The 16,569-nt window shown below is 38.0% G+C and overlaps 1 protein-coding gene and 2 pseudogenes across 1 annotated transcript; 1 reads left to right on the plus strand and 2 right to left on the minus strand.

Annotated features, from left to right (window-relative positions):
• Nucleotides 1-627: 627 nt before the first annotated feature.
• Nucleotides 628-746, minus strand: LOC120607067 (uncharacterized; annotated as a pseudogene).
• A 2,148-nt stretch (nucleotides 747-2,894) lies between these two features.
• Nucleotides 2,895-8,372, plus strand: LOC120607049 (olfactory receptor-like protein OLF4; annotated as a pseudogene).
• Nucleotides 8,373-13,113: 4,741 nt separating this feature from the next.
• Nucleotides 13,114-14,061, minus strand: LOC120607050 (olfactory receptor-like protein OLF4). The gene has a single exon (XM_039868653.1). The coding sequence runs from the start codon at nucleotides 14,059-14,061 to the stop codon at nucleotides 13,114-13,116; it is 948 nt and encodes a 315-aa protein (XP_039724587.1).
• Nucleotides 14,062-16,569: the final 2,508 nt, after the last annotated feature.

A 16,569-nucleotide genomic window follows, 5' to 3' on the forward strand; every position in this document is an offset into this window, starting at 1 on the left:
TTGCTGGCTTTGGAGATGGAGAAAGGGCTGTGAGCAAAGGAATGTTTGTGGCCATGAGAAACTAAAATAGAAGAGGAAATGTATTCTCTCCAGGAACCTCCAGAATAATCACCCTGCAGACGTATTGATTTTAGTCCAACGAGACTTGCTTCAGCCTTCTGAAATTCAAAACTGTGTGAACATACATTTGTTTCCTTCATACCCTATGGTTTTAATTTATTACAACAGGCATGTAATATATTTATTCAATAAATTTTTTGTAGGAAACAAAATTTTAGCCTCTCAGATAATTCTATTAGCTTCCCTTGCGTAAGGACTTTTGTATTGAAGTCCCACATTAAGTAGAAAAAAAATCACAAGTCTTTGGGATTTTACTTTATTAGCTGATCTAATGAATTCTCCATGGCATAAAAGTCAATGTGTTTCTGACTCTGAGGCCTTCGTACATTAAGATAGGAAATGTAATTTATTATTAAAATTAAGGTCTACCATTCTACTTTAAATCTTTGTCTAAATGTCTATATTCTTTTAGTTTCTTTCTTTTTTTTTAGGTGAGGCAACCCTTGGTTGACCTCACAGATTGCAAGAACTTTGTCAGCTTACAATCTCTTATTTTCTTGTCTTTTATGCCTACAGCACCTGGTCTTCCTAGGTGGTCTCCCATCCGAGTACTAACCAAGCCCGACCCCGCTTAGCTTCCGAGTCCAGATGGGATTGAGCTTGTTCAGGGTATCATGGCCATAGACTTAGTTTCATTTTAACTTAACCATTCTTTTAATTTTTATTTTCTCCAAATTTCTTTTAAGTTTCTTTTCAACCTTAAAAATGACATTATTGATGAGTCTGTGTCGTGCATATGTACATTCACTGCTTACCCGAGAAAGAGACCTTAGACTCACCAAATATTTCCAAACATTTTATTTATTCCCCAAAACGTTCACCTGAATTAGGTTTCTCATTTCACATAACCATTAGAAATAAGGAAACAGAGTATCAGAATGATTACATTTTTTACAATAATATAACAAAGTAATTAAACTATTGTGCACAATTTTAATTACATATATAATATGTATGCTTTTATATACTCATGCAGTATGTATTCTTAATTTTCATATAGCTCCTTTCATTCAGCAATTTGTACATTTTAAAGACAACACAATAAATGAAAAGATATTCTGTGCTCAATTATTGGAAGATTAAATACCATTAAACTGTCCATACTACCTTTAAAGAAAAAAACCACAGGCCCTAAATGGTGTTGATGGTGCTAAAAGCCAGTGAAGGCAAAATGAGATTTAATACCAGATCTAATGGCAGTTTCAATCTTTCCTAATCAACCCATCTGGAATTTTCTATCAAGGAACCGGTAACGTAACCTGTCACTTTGACCCTCTCCATCCTCCTAAAGAAGGAAAAGAGAATCTGGAGGATAAAAACTTTTGCTGTTCACTTTCTACGCAAAACAGCTTTGCTGGTCTAAAAATAATCCTTTCTTTTGTTAACAGCTTCCTTGGCTTATTATCTTTCTATAAAATCCTTCCATTTTCTACAACCACTGGGAGTTCCCTTCTAAATGCTAGATGGGATGCTGTCCCATTCATGAATCCCTTAATAAAGCCTTACAAACCCAAAGTAACCACCCAGGGTGATCTACATGTAAAATTCCTAACTAAAAGCAGGTCATGGAGCATCCTCATCTCCTAGGCCTGTAGCTTCCTTGACGAAGGTCAATATTTAACTTTAAAGTTATCTATTGTATTTGTGTGTTATAGATAACGTGCCTTGGAAATGTCAGACTCATCTTCTTTTCCAGACCCTTTGAGGCATAACTGCTGGAAGCAGAGCATGAGACTACATTGTTATTTTGTTGCCTAATTACTGGAATAAAAAATGGGTCCGTCTTCCTGCATGCGTCTAAGCCAAAGTAGAGATCGTGCAGGTTTTGCAGCAAAGAAAGTAAGGTTTATTAGAGAGTTACAAGCCCTAGAGACACAGTCATGCTACCGCTCAAAGGCCTTTCTCTCCAAGTGTCTCAGGAATACAGGGAAAATCAGTAATCATGGAAAGTAAGGGAGTTGGGATCACGGATTATACTGATTGGATGATTGGAGGGAGATGAAGTAATTGATCACGTGTCTGGTTCTGAAATCAGCCACGGGCACCATGCTACTGGTCTCTTCACTGTTGGGGCTGCTGTTCTGCTTCAATGGGCCTGGGCCTGAAACACATCTAAAGCCAAGTATTATTCTTAGTCTAAAGTCCAACTGAAATCTATCATCTTCATGATTATAGACAGATCTGAAGCTCATTAATCTTATGTCCTAAGAATTCATTATAAAGCTGCAGGCATACAGACGATAAGGGTAGAAAAGGCAAGTGATTCTCAATGCTGTTATCGAGGAAAAATCAACTTGAATCAGTTTGTGTGTGGTTACTTTTGGAGCTTTCAACCTGATACTTCCCAAGCTGAGTTGTTAGGACATAAAATTTTAGGTTATCTTTAAGAAAGATTTTGTTATTCTTTTTCATTCATTTTTACTTTTCATGTCCTGATTTTTTTTTAATAGTGCCTGCAAATATGTGAAGTCAAACAGGAAGGAGTCTGAATGGACTTTGATTTTTGTTCTAATTTCTGTCCTCCCATCTGATTAATGGAATCTTAAAGACTAGCTATTATAACAATGCAAGAGCTCTCTAAAAGAATGTTCTAACCATGGGAGGTGAACACACAGTGTAAATATATTAATATGCCTTAATGTTAAAGGGTACAGTTAAAACTTATTGGATTTCATTAACCAATGTCACCATAAAAAAAAATAAAGTATAAAAAAATGTTCTTTCTTTTTTTCAATTTAGAAGTTTTGCTAATTAAAAGGTGCCATCATCTGGCCATGACGGTAGGGTTTATAGCAACTCAAACCAGTACTGTGGACATCTCCCAAAGGAGAATGCAAAACAATGCAATCCTCACACAAGTTTACCTCTGGAGTTAGCTTAAGGAAGATGGGGAGCCCTGTCTTTAAACAGCTGTTCCAAAACAGAGAATCACGTGCTTTTCTGCCTTGAAAAGAATAAGATTTAAGATTCCCTAAGCTTGGACCCACAGCCTATTTGCCTGCATAAGCATCCTCCAGCTGGCAGAGATAACAGACCATCTCTGGGAGCAATGGGATAGACACAGGAAAGCTCCTGACAGCTTGTCCTGGCTGGACAGAGGAAAGGTGCATGTTGACAAGTGCACTGGTTGGTACAGGCAGAGAGAAAACATTCTCACTGGCAATAAGGCCAAGCTCTCAGGACACATAACAAGATGAAAGCAGAGAAACAAGACAGAGACAGAGAAAACTGAACCCCATGAGTACTCCTACCAAGTAACCAAGGGTCACTGTACCTAGAAAATAGTTTAACAAATGTTTTCTGCTGCCAATCAAATTGAGAAGAAAGAAAGGCTCTCAAAACTTTCACTCCCACCAGATCCACAGAGAGATTTTCGGTGTGATGACATGGTAAGAACCCTTAACTTCCACTGGCCTGTGTCAGACACCCTAGGATCTCTTCATCTGCAGCAGCCTCATGGGGGAAGTTCAGGGTTCCAGGCATTGAGGTTATCTTCTTCACTGTGCAAACTGTGAGGGAGGAGGAAACACCTCCATCCTCAAGGTTCTTCGGCTGGTCTAATAGTCAAATGGACATGACAGATTAGTAAGAGAAAATAACCAAATTTAATACATACACATGTATGGGAACCCCACACACAGGAGACAGTCAGAGACCCTACATGCAGGATTGGTTTAGACATGGAAAAGGTGATTGTGATATATAAGATATTCCAAGCTAGGGATGAGATAAGATGCTTTAGGGTTTCAAGGAACAATGTAGGAGGATACAAAGAGAAGATGTTTAGTAAATAAAAGTTTGCCCTGCCATACAGGTGTGTCAAAGTGAGATTGTCTCTGATAATCTCTTAGTATAGAAAAGGCCTCCTATTCAAGTACTTATGGGTAGTTAAAGGGAGAAGCAGGAGTTTCTTTTGAGCCGGCAGTTAAAACCGCCTTCAGCTCAAAATAATTCCCAACTTCTGAGGTACATCTTGGAGTGTCTCTTTCCGAAACTCACACAGACTAATGTGTCAGGATGCTAATGTGTCAAATGTATGGTGGCCAAAGCTTTACATCAAAGTTACACAGTTTTCTTGATTTTTAAAGAAGAAATAGCAATTTTTTGGAGTTATCAAAGGTTGTATTCCACCACAACCCAAAGCTTTGAAGCGCCAAGGGAGCTAGTCAGGTCAGATTCCTTCGACTTAGACTTTTGAAAGAAATGTAACTCAGGTTTGGGATAAGGTCCTGGGACCTGAGATATCAGGCATGCAGGAGAGTCATAGAGAAGGAGTAATGATAACAGGATTCACTTGACTTCCATCTTGGTCTCTTGGGAACAGAGAATCAGCAGGAAAACTTTTCAGTATGTCCAGAACACTGTCCCACGGGGAAATCAGGGCTCAGAGGTGGGAGCAACAGTGGAACCAGTGTCTGATGAGCAGATAAAGGGAGCTGAAACTACCTCCTCTGCTGCAGTCTCATGGAGTGTGCATCCCAGAGCTCCACAGGAAATGGTTGTTGTTTTTGACTCCTAAGTTGCCTCAGAGACCAATGCTTCACTCCTTCCTGCTGTGTTGTCTGGGGACAGAGCTTATCTCCATCGTCAACCATTCAGGGAGGAATTGAGAATTCCACACTGAGTTGTCCCTTTCAGAGACCCCATCCAGGTGAGTCTGATAGCCCAGCAGCTAGTTCAGGAGTGGCTCAGAGAGGATAGAACCTGAGAACTCTTACCTGAATCACATGCGAGCCCAATCAGCCCAGTCAGAGACAAGGGATCTCTGTTTGTATTTTTGGTTAACTAACTAATTTATAATTAATTCACGTAAGTGTGTTAATAACCATGTGTCTGTCTCAGTCAACACTACGAGGACCATGGTTTACAAGTAAGTGATGGGCATGGATGTACAGTTGGGTGACATTGTAGAGTGAGTGAGATGCATAAAATGGATGTAGTAATGTGAAAACACATCAGAGGAGTTATGTTGGTCAGGGAGTAGGAAACTGAGTGTCAGGGGTAGAAGAAAGTGCAGTGAAGTCAGAGTGTTTGTGTTAAATTTCTAAGATGGGCTGTATTTGATCATGTCTTGCATTCATTGAAAAGTTCCAGATGAGTAAGGATAGAAACTACCTTGCAGCAGCTGTCATGAGACATACGTTGCAGTATCTTCTCTCATGCTGGTTATCCACGAGAAAAGTAATTATGTAATGAGTCTAAAAAGGAATACCAAATAGTTTTACTTGTAATTATTTCACTACTAGAGAGGGTGCCTATATTTTGGGGTTTGTTACCTTTACTTTCTCTATTGGAACAGTTAGTAGGAATTCCTGTCCCACATTCAGCCTTTTCCCCCAGTGGTCGTATCTTCTATATATTTAATGAGAAATTTTGTCATGTATATGGGGAATAAAAACAAAGGACTGGCTGATTTCTAGGCAAAGAGTGTAAGGTGATGAGAAACAAAAGTTTTTGCAGTTCAATGATGGAGAAGTTAAGGTCACTGTTTGTACCTTAAATTTTAATGCATCAATGCATCGTAGCCAGATCATGTTTACATTTATGCAATGATGACTTCACTGTACCACTGATTGGGTGTAATACCTCCAACTCTATTTAAAATTTCTTTCTTCTTCATGTGGGTTTTCAATGTAAAATTCTCTTATCCAAGGACTTTAATGAATGAATGGAGAGGCTTCAACTCAGTTCCCTCAGGAAATTTTATTGAATAAATGTCTATATTAGATTTTGCCACTGCTGTAAAGTATTCCCACACTAGTTGTTTAAAACAAGTAAATGTATGCTCTCACAGTTCTGGTGTCAGACACTTCAATGTATCTCATTATCTAAACTCAAGATGTCTGCAGGGTTGGTTTTCTTGTAAGGGCTCAGGTGAAATTGTTTTCTTTCTCATTCCAGTTTGCATTCTGGCCAGCTGCATTCCTTGGTTCCTGGCCCTTCCTCCTTCTTCTAAGCCAGCAGTGTGGCATGTTCATCTTGTCTCCTCTTCTGCTTCTAGATGAGCGTTGTGATTACGTTAGTCCCACATGGATGATCCTGGCTTATCTAACTCACAGTCACCAATTAGCAACCCTGTTTCATCTGCTACCGTAACCTGCCCTATTATAAAATTATCAAACTCAATGCCCTGGGGCTGAGGGTGCAGACACATTCAGGAGGTCCTTATTCTGTTCACTATAAAGTCTTTTGAAAAGTTTATTACTATGTGCCACTTGAGGGCACTTATATAAAGGAATAAACACAGCATTTTTCATATTTCCTGAATGAGTGACTACATCATTCTTTAAAACTACATGCAAAAAAAATTTAGTTCGGAAAACCTAAAATTTGTCTAGCTGGCTCTTACCCAAGACCTCAGCTTTGCTCTAACCAGGACTGGCAGCATCAACACCACCTGGGAGCTTGATAGAAATGCAGAGTTTCTCAGCCCAACAGGACCTGCTAAATCATATTCTGCATTTCTGGTAGAATCCTTGTTGATTTATAGTCACACTCAAGTTGAAGAGCTGGAGCAGACTAGGTTTTTTACCTCTCACTGTTGACAATATGGGTGGATAATTTTATAGGATGTTTTCCCATGGACTGTTGTTGTTTAGCAGTATTCCTCTGGACATTGCCGAATATCCCAGAGGCAAAATCATTTCTGGGTGGGAATCCCTGCTTAGAAGCAACCTGCAAAAATTATAATCAAGGCCTAACAGATAGTCTGTTAACTTTGTGCACATCACTAACTCCTTCTTCTCCGCCTAAGGCCTTTGCACTTGCCAATCCCTATGTGAGGTACACAGTTGTCCACATAACATGGCATCTCCCTCCTTTTCATCCTAGAAGCAATGTGCAAATATCATGTGTTTGCAGGTCTTGCCTAAATACACATAAAAAACACACTGTCCTCGTCACTTTCTCCTTTACATCTGCTTTCCTTTTCTTCATAACACCTGACATCATCTGAAATGTTATATTTTTACAATTTTATTGTACATTCTTCTTCAACATCCCTCATCATTGAATTGAGGGACTTTTGTTTTTCAGCTCTCATTCTTCAAAGCCTAGACAGTGCCTAAAACGTGGTCAGCAAACAATATTCCTAAAGTGCATGAAGACCTTTTCAATAACACTGTAGAATACAGTGTCATGAACCCCTAGGAGAAAAAGCAGAATGAGACCAACATTCCTAATGTGAAATCACACAGAAAACTCCAAGAGGGGACCACATCCATAAAAAATATTGAAATTAATTTCTTGAATTCAAAATATGAACTCTAGTATTAGAACTATGTGAGTAATGCCAGTTTGTATGAAAATTATGCATGTTATTTTCCTCTTTCCTGTAAGTCACCTCTACGACATGGAACCAGAGAATCTCACAATATTTTCAAATTTCTTCTGAGATTTTCAGAGGAACCAGATTTGTAGCCCCTTACATTTGGGCTCTTCTGCTCCATGTACCTGATCACTGTGTTTGGAAACCAGCTCATCATCCTGGCGGTCAGCTCAGACTCCCACCTCCACACGCCCATGTACTTCTTCCTCTGCAACCTGTCCTTGGTGGACATCTGTTTTACTTCCACCACCGTCCGAAAGATGCTGGCGAGCATCCAAATACAGAGCAAAGTCATAACCTATGGAGGCTGCATATCACAAATATATTTTTCCTACTCTTTGCAGGATTGGATGACTTCCTTCTGACTGTGATGGCTTATGACTGCTTTGTGGCCATCTGTCACCCTCTGCACTACACGGTCATCATGATCTCCAGTTCTGTGGACTGCTTCTTCAGGTGTCCTGGCTCATGAGTGCTCTGTATTCCTTGCTACAAAGCTTAATGGTGTTGTGAATATCTTTCTGTACAATCTTGAGAATCCCCCACTTTATCTATGACTTCAATCAGATGATCCAACTTGCTTGTTCTGACATCTTTTAATAACATGGTGATATATTTCTTAACCGTTCTGCTGGGTGTGGGTCCTCTGGATGGTATCATTTACTCTTACTTTAAGATAGTCTCCACCATACGTGGAATATCATCAGCTCAGAGAAAGTATAAAGAATTTTCTACCTGTGCGTCTCAACTCTCAGGTGCCTCCATATTTTATTGTATAATTCTAGGAGTGTACCTCAGCTCTGCTGCAAGCCACAGCTCACATTCAAGCACAGTAACTTCAGTGATGTATGCTGTGGTCACACACATGCTGAACTCTTTCATCTACAGTCTAAGGAACAAAGACATAAAGGGGGCTCTGAAATGATTTTTAAGCTGGCAGCTATAAAATGAACAATTACCCTAGGGCTGAAAAGGCGTCGTATAATCTGTGATACTTTAATAAGATTCTGATTGTAGAACTTGGTCCTTTTATTTATGTTCTGAAATTTCCATTTGCTTGAGTTCAACTTCTCTATACAATTTAAGTAACCAATTTATTAAGTTTTCTCTTCTCTCTGTTACGTAGCCAGTTTTTCTACTTTTTCCCCATACTGTCACAAAATCTTTTCCAACCTTGATCAGAAAATTTGTAAATTTCTGTTTCTTTAATGAGTTACGTGGATTTCTAAAGAATATGTCTTCCATTATGACATATATCATTGTAAGTTATGTTTTATTGTTTTACAGATAGAATAGTCATAAGTTGTATTACTCATGTAAAATGACTTCACTTGCTACTGAGCCAATTTGCATAATTTCATTCCAAGAAAATCTGAAACTCCCGTTTCCACTTTGATGTCCCTCATTCTATTTAAGCAGTACCTTAACTGCTCTTCCTGATAATGTAGAATTCATCATAATTCCTTTCAAGTCTCAGCCTGTTGCTAGTGATGCTAAAGTTGAGGAAGGCCTGGGGCTCTGGCCTAGGCCCCTATTGCTTGTTACTTAGACCAGAGCCAATGTTGTGGCTGGATCAGATCTTGTGGTCCTTATTATATTTGCAACAAGCATCAGAGAACTATGAAAACACCAGCTTTGTTACTCACACAGGAAAACATGAGAGAGGGCATCCGAGAAGAGAGAGAGGGAGAGGGAGGGAATGGACTAAGTAGGGGGAACTTTGTGCTTATCTACTAGCCTTGCAATACAGCTAGCAATGTGGCTTTTATTTTTTTTGGTGTTTGTTTAGTTTTGTTTCATTTTTGATATAAATAGATTTAAAATGAATGACTCAAAATCAAAAGTTTAATGTCAGGCATTACACATAACTTATATGTGGTCTCCTGGTTTTGTGGTCTCATTCAGTTTGGTGTCTAGAATACCTAGAGTGGTCATTGGAAAAAAATAATTATGAAATATATATCTCCCAGTGGGGTCTGTATGGAAAAATACAGGAGCTTTTCAGAGACAAACAGAAAATGAGGCATATATGACATTCTGAACTAAGGATGAGGTAAGGCATCTGGGGTGTCAGAGAGAAGTTCGTGGGCAAGACAGTAAGAGCAGATGTTCAGTTAGAAGATGTTTAATTAGATGCCGAAATAGACATTTGCCTTATCCTATACATAGATCATAATAGGTTATTTCTAATGATCACTCTTATTGCAGGCAAGCCCCCACATTTAAATTCTTTAAGGGGGAGTGAAAAATTTCTCTTGGGCCTAAGGGGCCTCAAGAATAATCCACATACAAATCTTGAGGTAACTTCTTCTGAAGCTTAACAATAATGACCCAGTTTCATTCTTTTCCATGTGTATGTCCAGTTTTCCTAGTACCTTTTATTAGAAAGACTTTCTTTTCCCCTTTGGATATTCTGGGTTCTTTTCTCATAAATTAATGACCATTAATGTGTCTGGTTGTTTTAGGCTCTCTATTCTGTTCCATTGATCTATGTGTCTGTTTTTATTTCCGTAAGTATGTCCAGCTTAAGAAAAGGTCTCTTAAAAGTTTGGGTGTCATCTGTCACCCAAACTGGAGAAAATTGATGGGAAATAAAATCTCAACAAATTTTTGGCAGTTTTGCAGCTTACTTTGTACTTAGAAAGAAAGGAAGAGATGTAAGCGGGGCTTCAGGACCTTCGTTGCTAGAAGATTAGAGAGATGGGAGAAAGCAAAGCAAGGAAGTCTCTGAGATTGGATAAAAAGTATAGCAGAGAGGCATGTACTTTTTACAATGGTGGGTACAGAGTAGTTCACATGTACAACTCATAGAGATGGTATGTGGGCAACAGGATAACAGTGTGGTCTCGTGGTGTGGGGCCGGCAGTTGTGCCTTCAAGCGGTCTGTGAAACAAGGTGACTCTGATATTTTCAAGGTGTTTTATCTTAGATTCACAAAGGCAATAAACTATTTCAAAGCTAAAGATTGACCTTTGTCAAGGAAACTATAGGCCTAAGGAAACTTGTGACAACCTGCCACGACTGGTTTTATTGAGGAATTTTATGTTCAGAACACCTCTTTATGGTTACCTTGGTCTTTGAGTTGTAAGGTCCATCATGTAGGCCTTTCTTGAGCTTGTCAAGTAGGGTATGTAGCTTCTTTTTCATCCACACCATACTGCTTCGATTACGATAGCTCTGTAACAAAGTTCAAAATCAGGGAGCATGATGCCTCCAGCTTTGTTCTGCTTTATCAGGATTGCTTTGGATATTAAGGGTGTTTCATGGTTCCATATAACTTTTAGAATTGTTTTTTCTATTTCTGCGAAAAACGATATTGGAATTCTGATAGGGGTTACATTAAATCTATAGTTTACTTTGGATAGTGCAAAAAAACAAAAATTGACAGAGTAAATTTAGAGATCTATTTATCTTTATTAAGAAATTTTTACATGGGGCAGCATCCCATCTAGCAATTAGAAGGAAACTAACTCTCAGTGGTTGTACATATTGGAATGTTTTCTTAGAAAGAAGGGAGGGACTAGAGAGGTATTAACAAAAGAAAAGAAAGACTTATTTTTATAGCAGGGCATCATTTTTGGAGGGTTGGGAACAGCAAGGGTTTTGATCCTGCAGATTCCCTCTTCTTTCTATGAGAGGATGGAGAGAGCCCACGTGACAGATTACCTTACTGGTGCTTTAACAAAAAATTCCAGACTGGTTGATTACTACGACATTTCTGATAGGTTGAAATTGCCATTAGAATTAGATTAAATCTCAGTTTGACATTATGAGCTTTTAGCAACAGTGACACTTATGAAGCCTGCAGTTTTCTCTTTAACAGTAGGAGTATGGCATTTTAACAGTATTAAATCTTCCAATGAGGGGGTACAGAATAATTTTCCATTCATTTGTGTCTTCTTTAAAATACATACATTTCTGAATTAAAGGAGTCATTCAAAAACCAAGAATATACATACATACATACTGCATAAGTATATACATACATACATAGACACACACATATTTAAATTTAAAAAAGCGCGCAACAGTTAAATTGCTTTTTTTTTATAATTGTAAAAAAATGCAATGATTCTGATCCTCAGTTTGTTTATTCCTGATGGTGATGTGAAACGAGAAATCTAATTCAGGTGAATGGTGTTAGAAATAAGTAAAGTTTTAGAAGCATTTGGTGAGTCTAAGAATAATTTCACATATGGAGTATATTTAAGTATACATATATGTATATTTTTGCCTGACTTTCTCAAAAATAAACACACATACATATGCACAACAAAGACTCATTAATAATGTCACCTTTAAGGTCGAAAAGAAACTTGAAAAAATTTGGAGAGAATAGAATGCTTGATTACGTTAATATGAAGCTGAAAGAATGTATACATTTAGACACAAATATTTAAAGTGGAATGGTGGACCTTACTTTTTGTAATGAATTATATTTCCTAATTTAATGCATAAAGGCTTTAAATTCAGATGACATTTACTTTTATGCAGTGTAGGATTCATTAGACCACCTAATGGAGTAAATTGATTTTTGAATTTTTCCTTCTACTTCAGGTGAGATTTTAACACAAAAGACCTTATCCAAGTGAAGCTAATAGTATAAAGGGGGAGGGCTTGGGAAAGGAAACATACTGGAGTGAGAGACGTTTCTAGATCTCTCCCTTTGAAACAACAATAAGATGAATATGTAAAACTCAAGAAAAAACACCTAACATTTAGTAGGTATGACAAAATTAAGAAAAGTGGAGATATTTTGTTTATAGGAATCATATTTGTAGGCAGGACAGAAATTTTGGAGGACAAACAGGAAGGTAATTTAGCTATAAAACATAAATACACCAACCATTCTTCACCTCAGTGAAAACAGGCCCTCACACATGGAATCCATCTTCTATACTTCAGGAGTAGATTACAGCATGAAAAAGAAATATTTGCATAGTAATTAATGCAATACTAGGAGTAATGCTTCTTTGTATTTAAGGTGAATTCTTTCTAAAGAGTATATTAGATATACCTCTTTATCAAATTTCCATTTTCCTCACAATTCTACCTGGAGATACATATTTGATAATCATACTTTTTCAGGGACTATGGTAAGCATTGTAGATGCTGAACTCAAACCGTAAAAAAGTAGGAGTCCAGTTGAAAAAAACAAGCAGAATGTTAAAGTCCACATTATCAGTAAGAGGAGTTAAGGGAGTGAAATAAAATAGAATGACAAGCCCAAAGTGAAACTATATTTCAAGGTTTTTGTTTTTTAAACATCATGTTAACAAACTTAGTCAACAGCATAATTTGTTATATGTGAGTAATACAACACATGAATATTCTTTCAGTAACACAAAATAAAATTCTTGAGATATGATCATTTGAGAAGAAATTTTTCTTAAGAATCCCATACGAATTCACAAAGTAATTGGGATTTTCCAAATATTTTTGGTTCAAATTTAGGTAAAACTTTTTAAGACTGGAAAAATGTACAAGGGAGGAAAATGTCCATATATTAGAGGAGAAAGCACGATAAACCGAATTACTTACATTGTACACAGTAGGAGAATTAAGTAAATAGATATTCCAGCAACTAAATAGAAGAGGAACATTCAATTTCCACATTTTCTGGCTTCAAAGCTTTTAGCCCACCAATCATGGGGAGTTCCTCAGCTCTAAAACAGTTGTTTGTTATAAGCTGTCATCTCACAGAATCTTTTCAAAGCCCCCTTTATGTCTTTATTCCTGAGACTGTAGATAAAAGGGTTCAGCATGGGTGTGACCACCGTGTACATCACTGAGGCTATTGCACTTGAGTGTGTGCTATGGGGAGAAGCAGAGCTGAGGTACACTCCTAGACTTGTACAGTAAAATAAGGAGACAGCACAGAGGTGAGACACACAGGTAGAAAATGCTTTATATTTCCCATGAGTTGATGACATTCCACGAATGCAAGAAACTATCTTACAGTAAGAGTAAAGGATGCCAGTAAGGGGAATACCAGCCAACGTTCCAGCTGCAAAATATATTATTATGTTATTAAGAAAGGTGTCAGAACAGGCAAGTTGGATCATCTGATTGAGTTCACAGAAAAAGTGGGGAATTTTCAAGACTGTACAGAAAGACAGTCGCAATACTGTTAAGCTTTGTAACAAGGAATAGAGGGCACTCATGATCCAGGACACCAGGAGCAGCAGTCCACAGAGCCGGGGGTTCATGATGACAGTGTAGTGCAGGGGGTGACAGATGGCCACAAAGCGGTCATAGGCCATCACAGTCAGAAGAGCATCATCCAATCCTGCAAAGAGTAGGAAAAAATACAGCTGTGTGATGCAGCCTTTATAGGTTATGACTTGGCTCTGTGTCTGGATGTTCACCAGCATCTTTGGGATGGTGGTAGAGGTCAAACAGATGTCCACAAAGGACATTTTGGAGAGAAAGAAGTACATGGGCGTGTGGAGGTGGGAGTCTGAGCTGACGGCCAGGATGATGAGCAAGTTTCCAACCATGGTGATCAAGTACATGAAGAAGAAAAGCCCAAATATGAAAGGTTGCAGTTCTGGTTCCTCGGAAAATCCCATGAGAAGAAATTCCGTAATCTGTGAATAATTTTCTGGTTCCATGTGTTTTGCGTAATGACTGGGAAATAAAATTTACATAATTAATTAACAAACATGGGCATTACTAGCATCTTGAAATGTTACAATTTGTATTTTGCAGTAAAATGTATATATGATACATATGTCGGTTTGTAGACATCTGATCCCCTTTAAATAATCTTCTCTCTAAATAGGAATTCCTGTCCCACTATCAGTAGTTTGCCAAATAAGTCATTTTTATACAGGTTTAATGAGAAATTCTTTCACATGTAATTTCTGTGATTCCTGCACCTATATCATGTTTATTTGACCACCCTTGTTTTTATATGGCACTTAGTGGATGAGGCTGGCCCTCTCTCACTTTTCTTGTGGTATTTTTCTTTGTTATTCTTGGCTTTGAGTTTCATGACGCATCTGATGGGTACACTAGTCCTAGTTCTATTCTGTTTTCAACATGCGAAGTGCTTCTTAGACATATTATATAAAATCCAGCTTATGCTACAACTATTGGTCTCCTTTCTTCATACATTTATCCTGAGGAAATGATGTCATACCACACTCATTGAGAAATACGTGCTGAGTTCTGACCTTTCTCTCGTCAAGGAGAACAGGGTGCTGAAAAACAGAAGTCTTTACAATCCAAAGACAGAGAAAGAATATAAGGTTGTGAAAAATCATACACGATGTTAGATGCTTCATGTACTCTGAAGAAAAAAGAGAGTAGGTATAAAAGAACGTAGATGTGCATGTTATTTTTAATGGAAATGAGAAAGACTTGAAAACAAGCTGCTATTTGAACAGAGACCTCAAGGAAGATACAGGAAAGACAGGAAGATTTTGGGGAAGTGTGTAGGCTGTGTGGGAAAGAGCCAGTGCGAAGGTCCTGAGGTTGGCACTTGTCTCAAGTAATCAAGGCTCAAAAGGAATCGGGATGGTGAGGGGAATGAACTAGAGTGAGGTGATAGCGATGGTGTGAGAGAATGTGGAGGAATGAGCTGGCCTGTCTGCTACAGATGAAACTTCAAGACACAGGGATCCCTCAATCATATATTGTTCCTTAAACTTTATTATCTTTGCAAGGGATCCTGTGAGGAGAAGTGATGCCTTCTTTATTTCCATCTGTTGGTTGACATTCTGTATCTATATTTTAAAGAACACATTTCAGAATATATTACCTAGGTACCCCTGCCCCAAAAACCATATACTCACATATATACTCACACCCACAGACACACACAGTATGTCCTCCTGCAGTCATGTTATTATGAGATTCTACTCACTACCAGACACAATAATGAGGAAAGAAATAATACAAGGCAAGATAATATCAGGTTGCCTTGCCCCTATAAGTTATAGAAATAGTTTGAAAGTTCATTGATAAGCCCCCAAATCGACATGTAAAAATGGGGCTCCATTTTCATATAACTATTTTCTGCCCTGTACATTAAAAAGCAGTTAAATAAACAGACATAAAAAGATGAAAGAGAGACAAACAGACAGATGTTTCAATATACAGAGGTAGATCTAATAATATCCGGTCGTCCCTGAGAGATTGTGATAAAGAGAAAGCATCCTTGGTTGTGGTGACATGCCAACCACAGTTGTTTTGCCTTATGCCCAGAATAATCAATAAAGTATCAAATAACGATTTACTCAAAACAAAAAGAGCAATATCTTCATGGAATCAAGACCCCTTACAGATCAATCACCTTACTAGAAGATTTACAAAGAATAAACCTACAATTTACAAAAGGAAATATACAATGTATATAAAAAAGCAGAGATTTTTAAAGCTGAAATGAGACTTTAGTTAATAACATTAAAGGCAAAACCTTGGGAATCAGGAAACCCAGTTTTGATTCTGAGATCTATCACCTCTTAGCTTTTTGAATGAGGAGAGACAGCTGGACATTCTAAGTGCTAATATTCTCACCCAAATAGTGCAGACAGTAATATCAATTCAGAATGGTGACGGGTTTGAACAATATATGTAATATGCTTAGCAAAGTTAATCATTTATTTCTGTTGGTAAATAAATGATTACCACTGTGATCAGATGAGGCTGATTACTTTTTCTGTATCTACTATCTCCATTGATTCTATGTCCCCAATTTCACAGCTATATTATTTTTTCATCTCTCCTATGTTTTACAGGCTGGAAACCCTCTATGTAGATAATCACATTGATTCATGGAGATTTCTGTATATTGAAAACTATTCATAAGACTCTCGCATTAAACTCCATCCCCGAGACTTCTCAATGCAGATAGAAGACAAATTTTGTAGCTTCAAACACAAGACTCAAGTATTGTGACCTTTTCACCTGCTTCACCTACACAGAGCTGTGCTCGTGCTCACATTAATCTCCAAAACATGGAACTTGAATCCCAGCTTCACCCAGAACCACAGCTACAAGGCTCAGAGCCTTTACACACATGCTTCTCTCTGCTTGGTGTTACCCCATGAGACATTTTGGAACTTTTCACCCCCTCTCCATCCTCCAAACTCCATGTCCTCTTTCAGATTGCCTGC

Source organism: Pteropus medius, unplaced genomic scaffold (assembly GCF_902729225.1).
Source record: "Pteropus medius unplaced genomic scaffold, Ma_sr-lr_union100, whole genome shotgun sequence".
In the NCBI taxonomy this organism is placed as follows: Eukaryota; Metazoa; Chordata; class Mammalia; order Chiroptera; family Pteropodidae; genus Pteropus; species Pteropus medius.

Bases quoted from the DNA above. Each gene is read 5' to 3' on its own strand.
- LOC120607050 (XM_039868653.1), bottom strand. From the start codon at position 14,061: ATGGAACCAGAAAATTATTCACAGATTACGGAATTTCTTCTCATGGGA.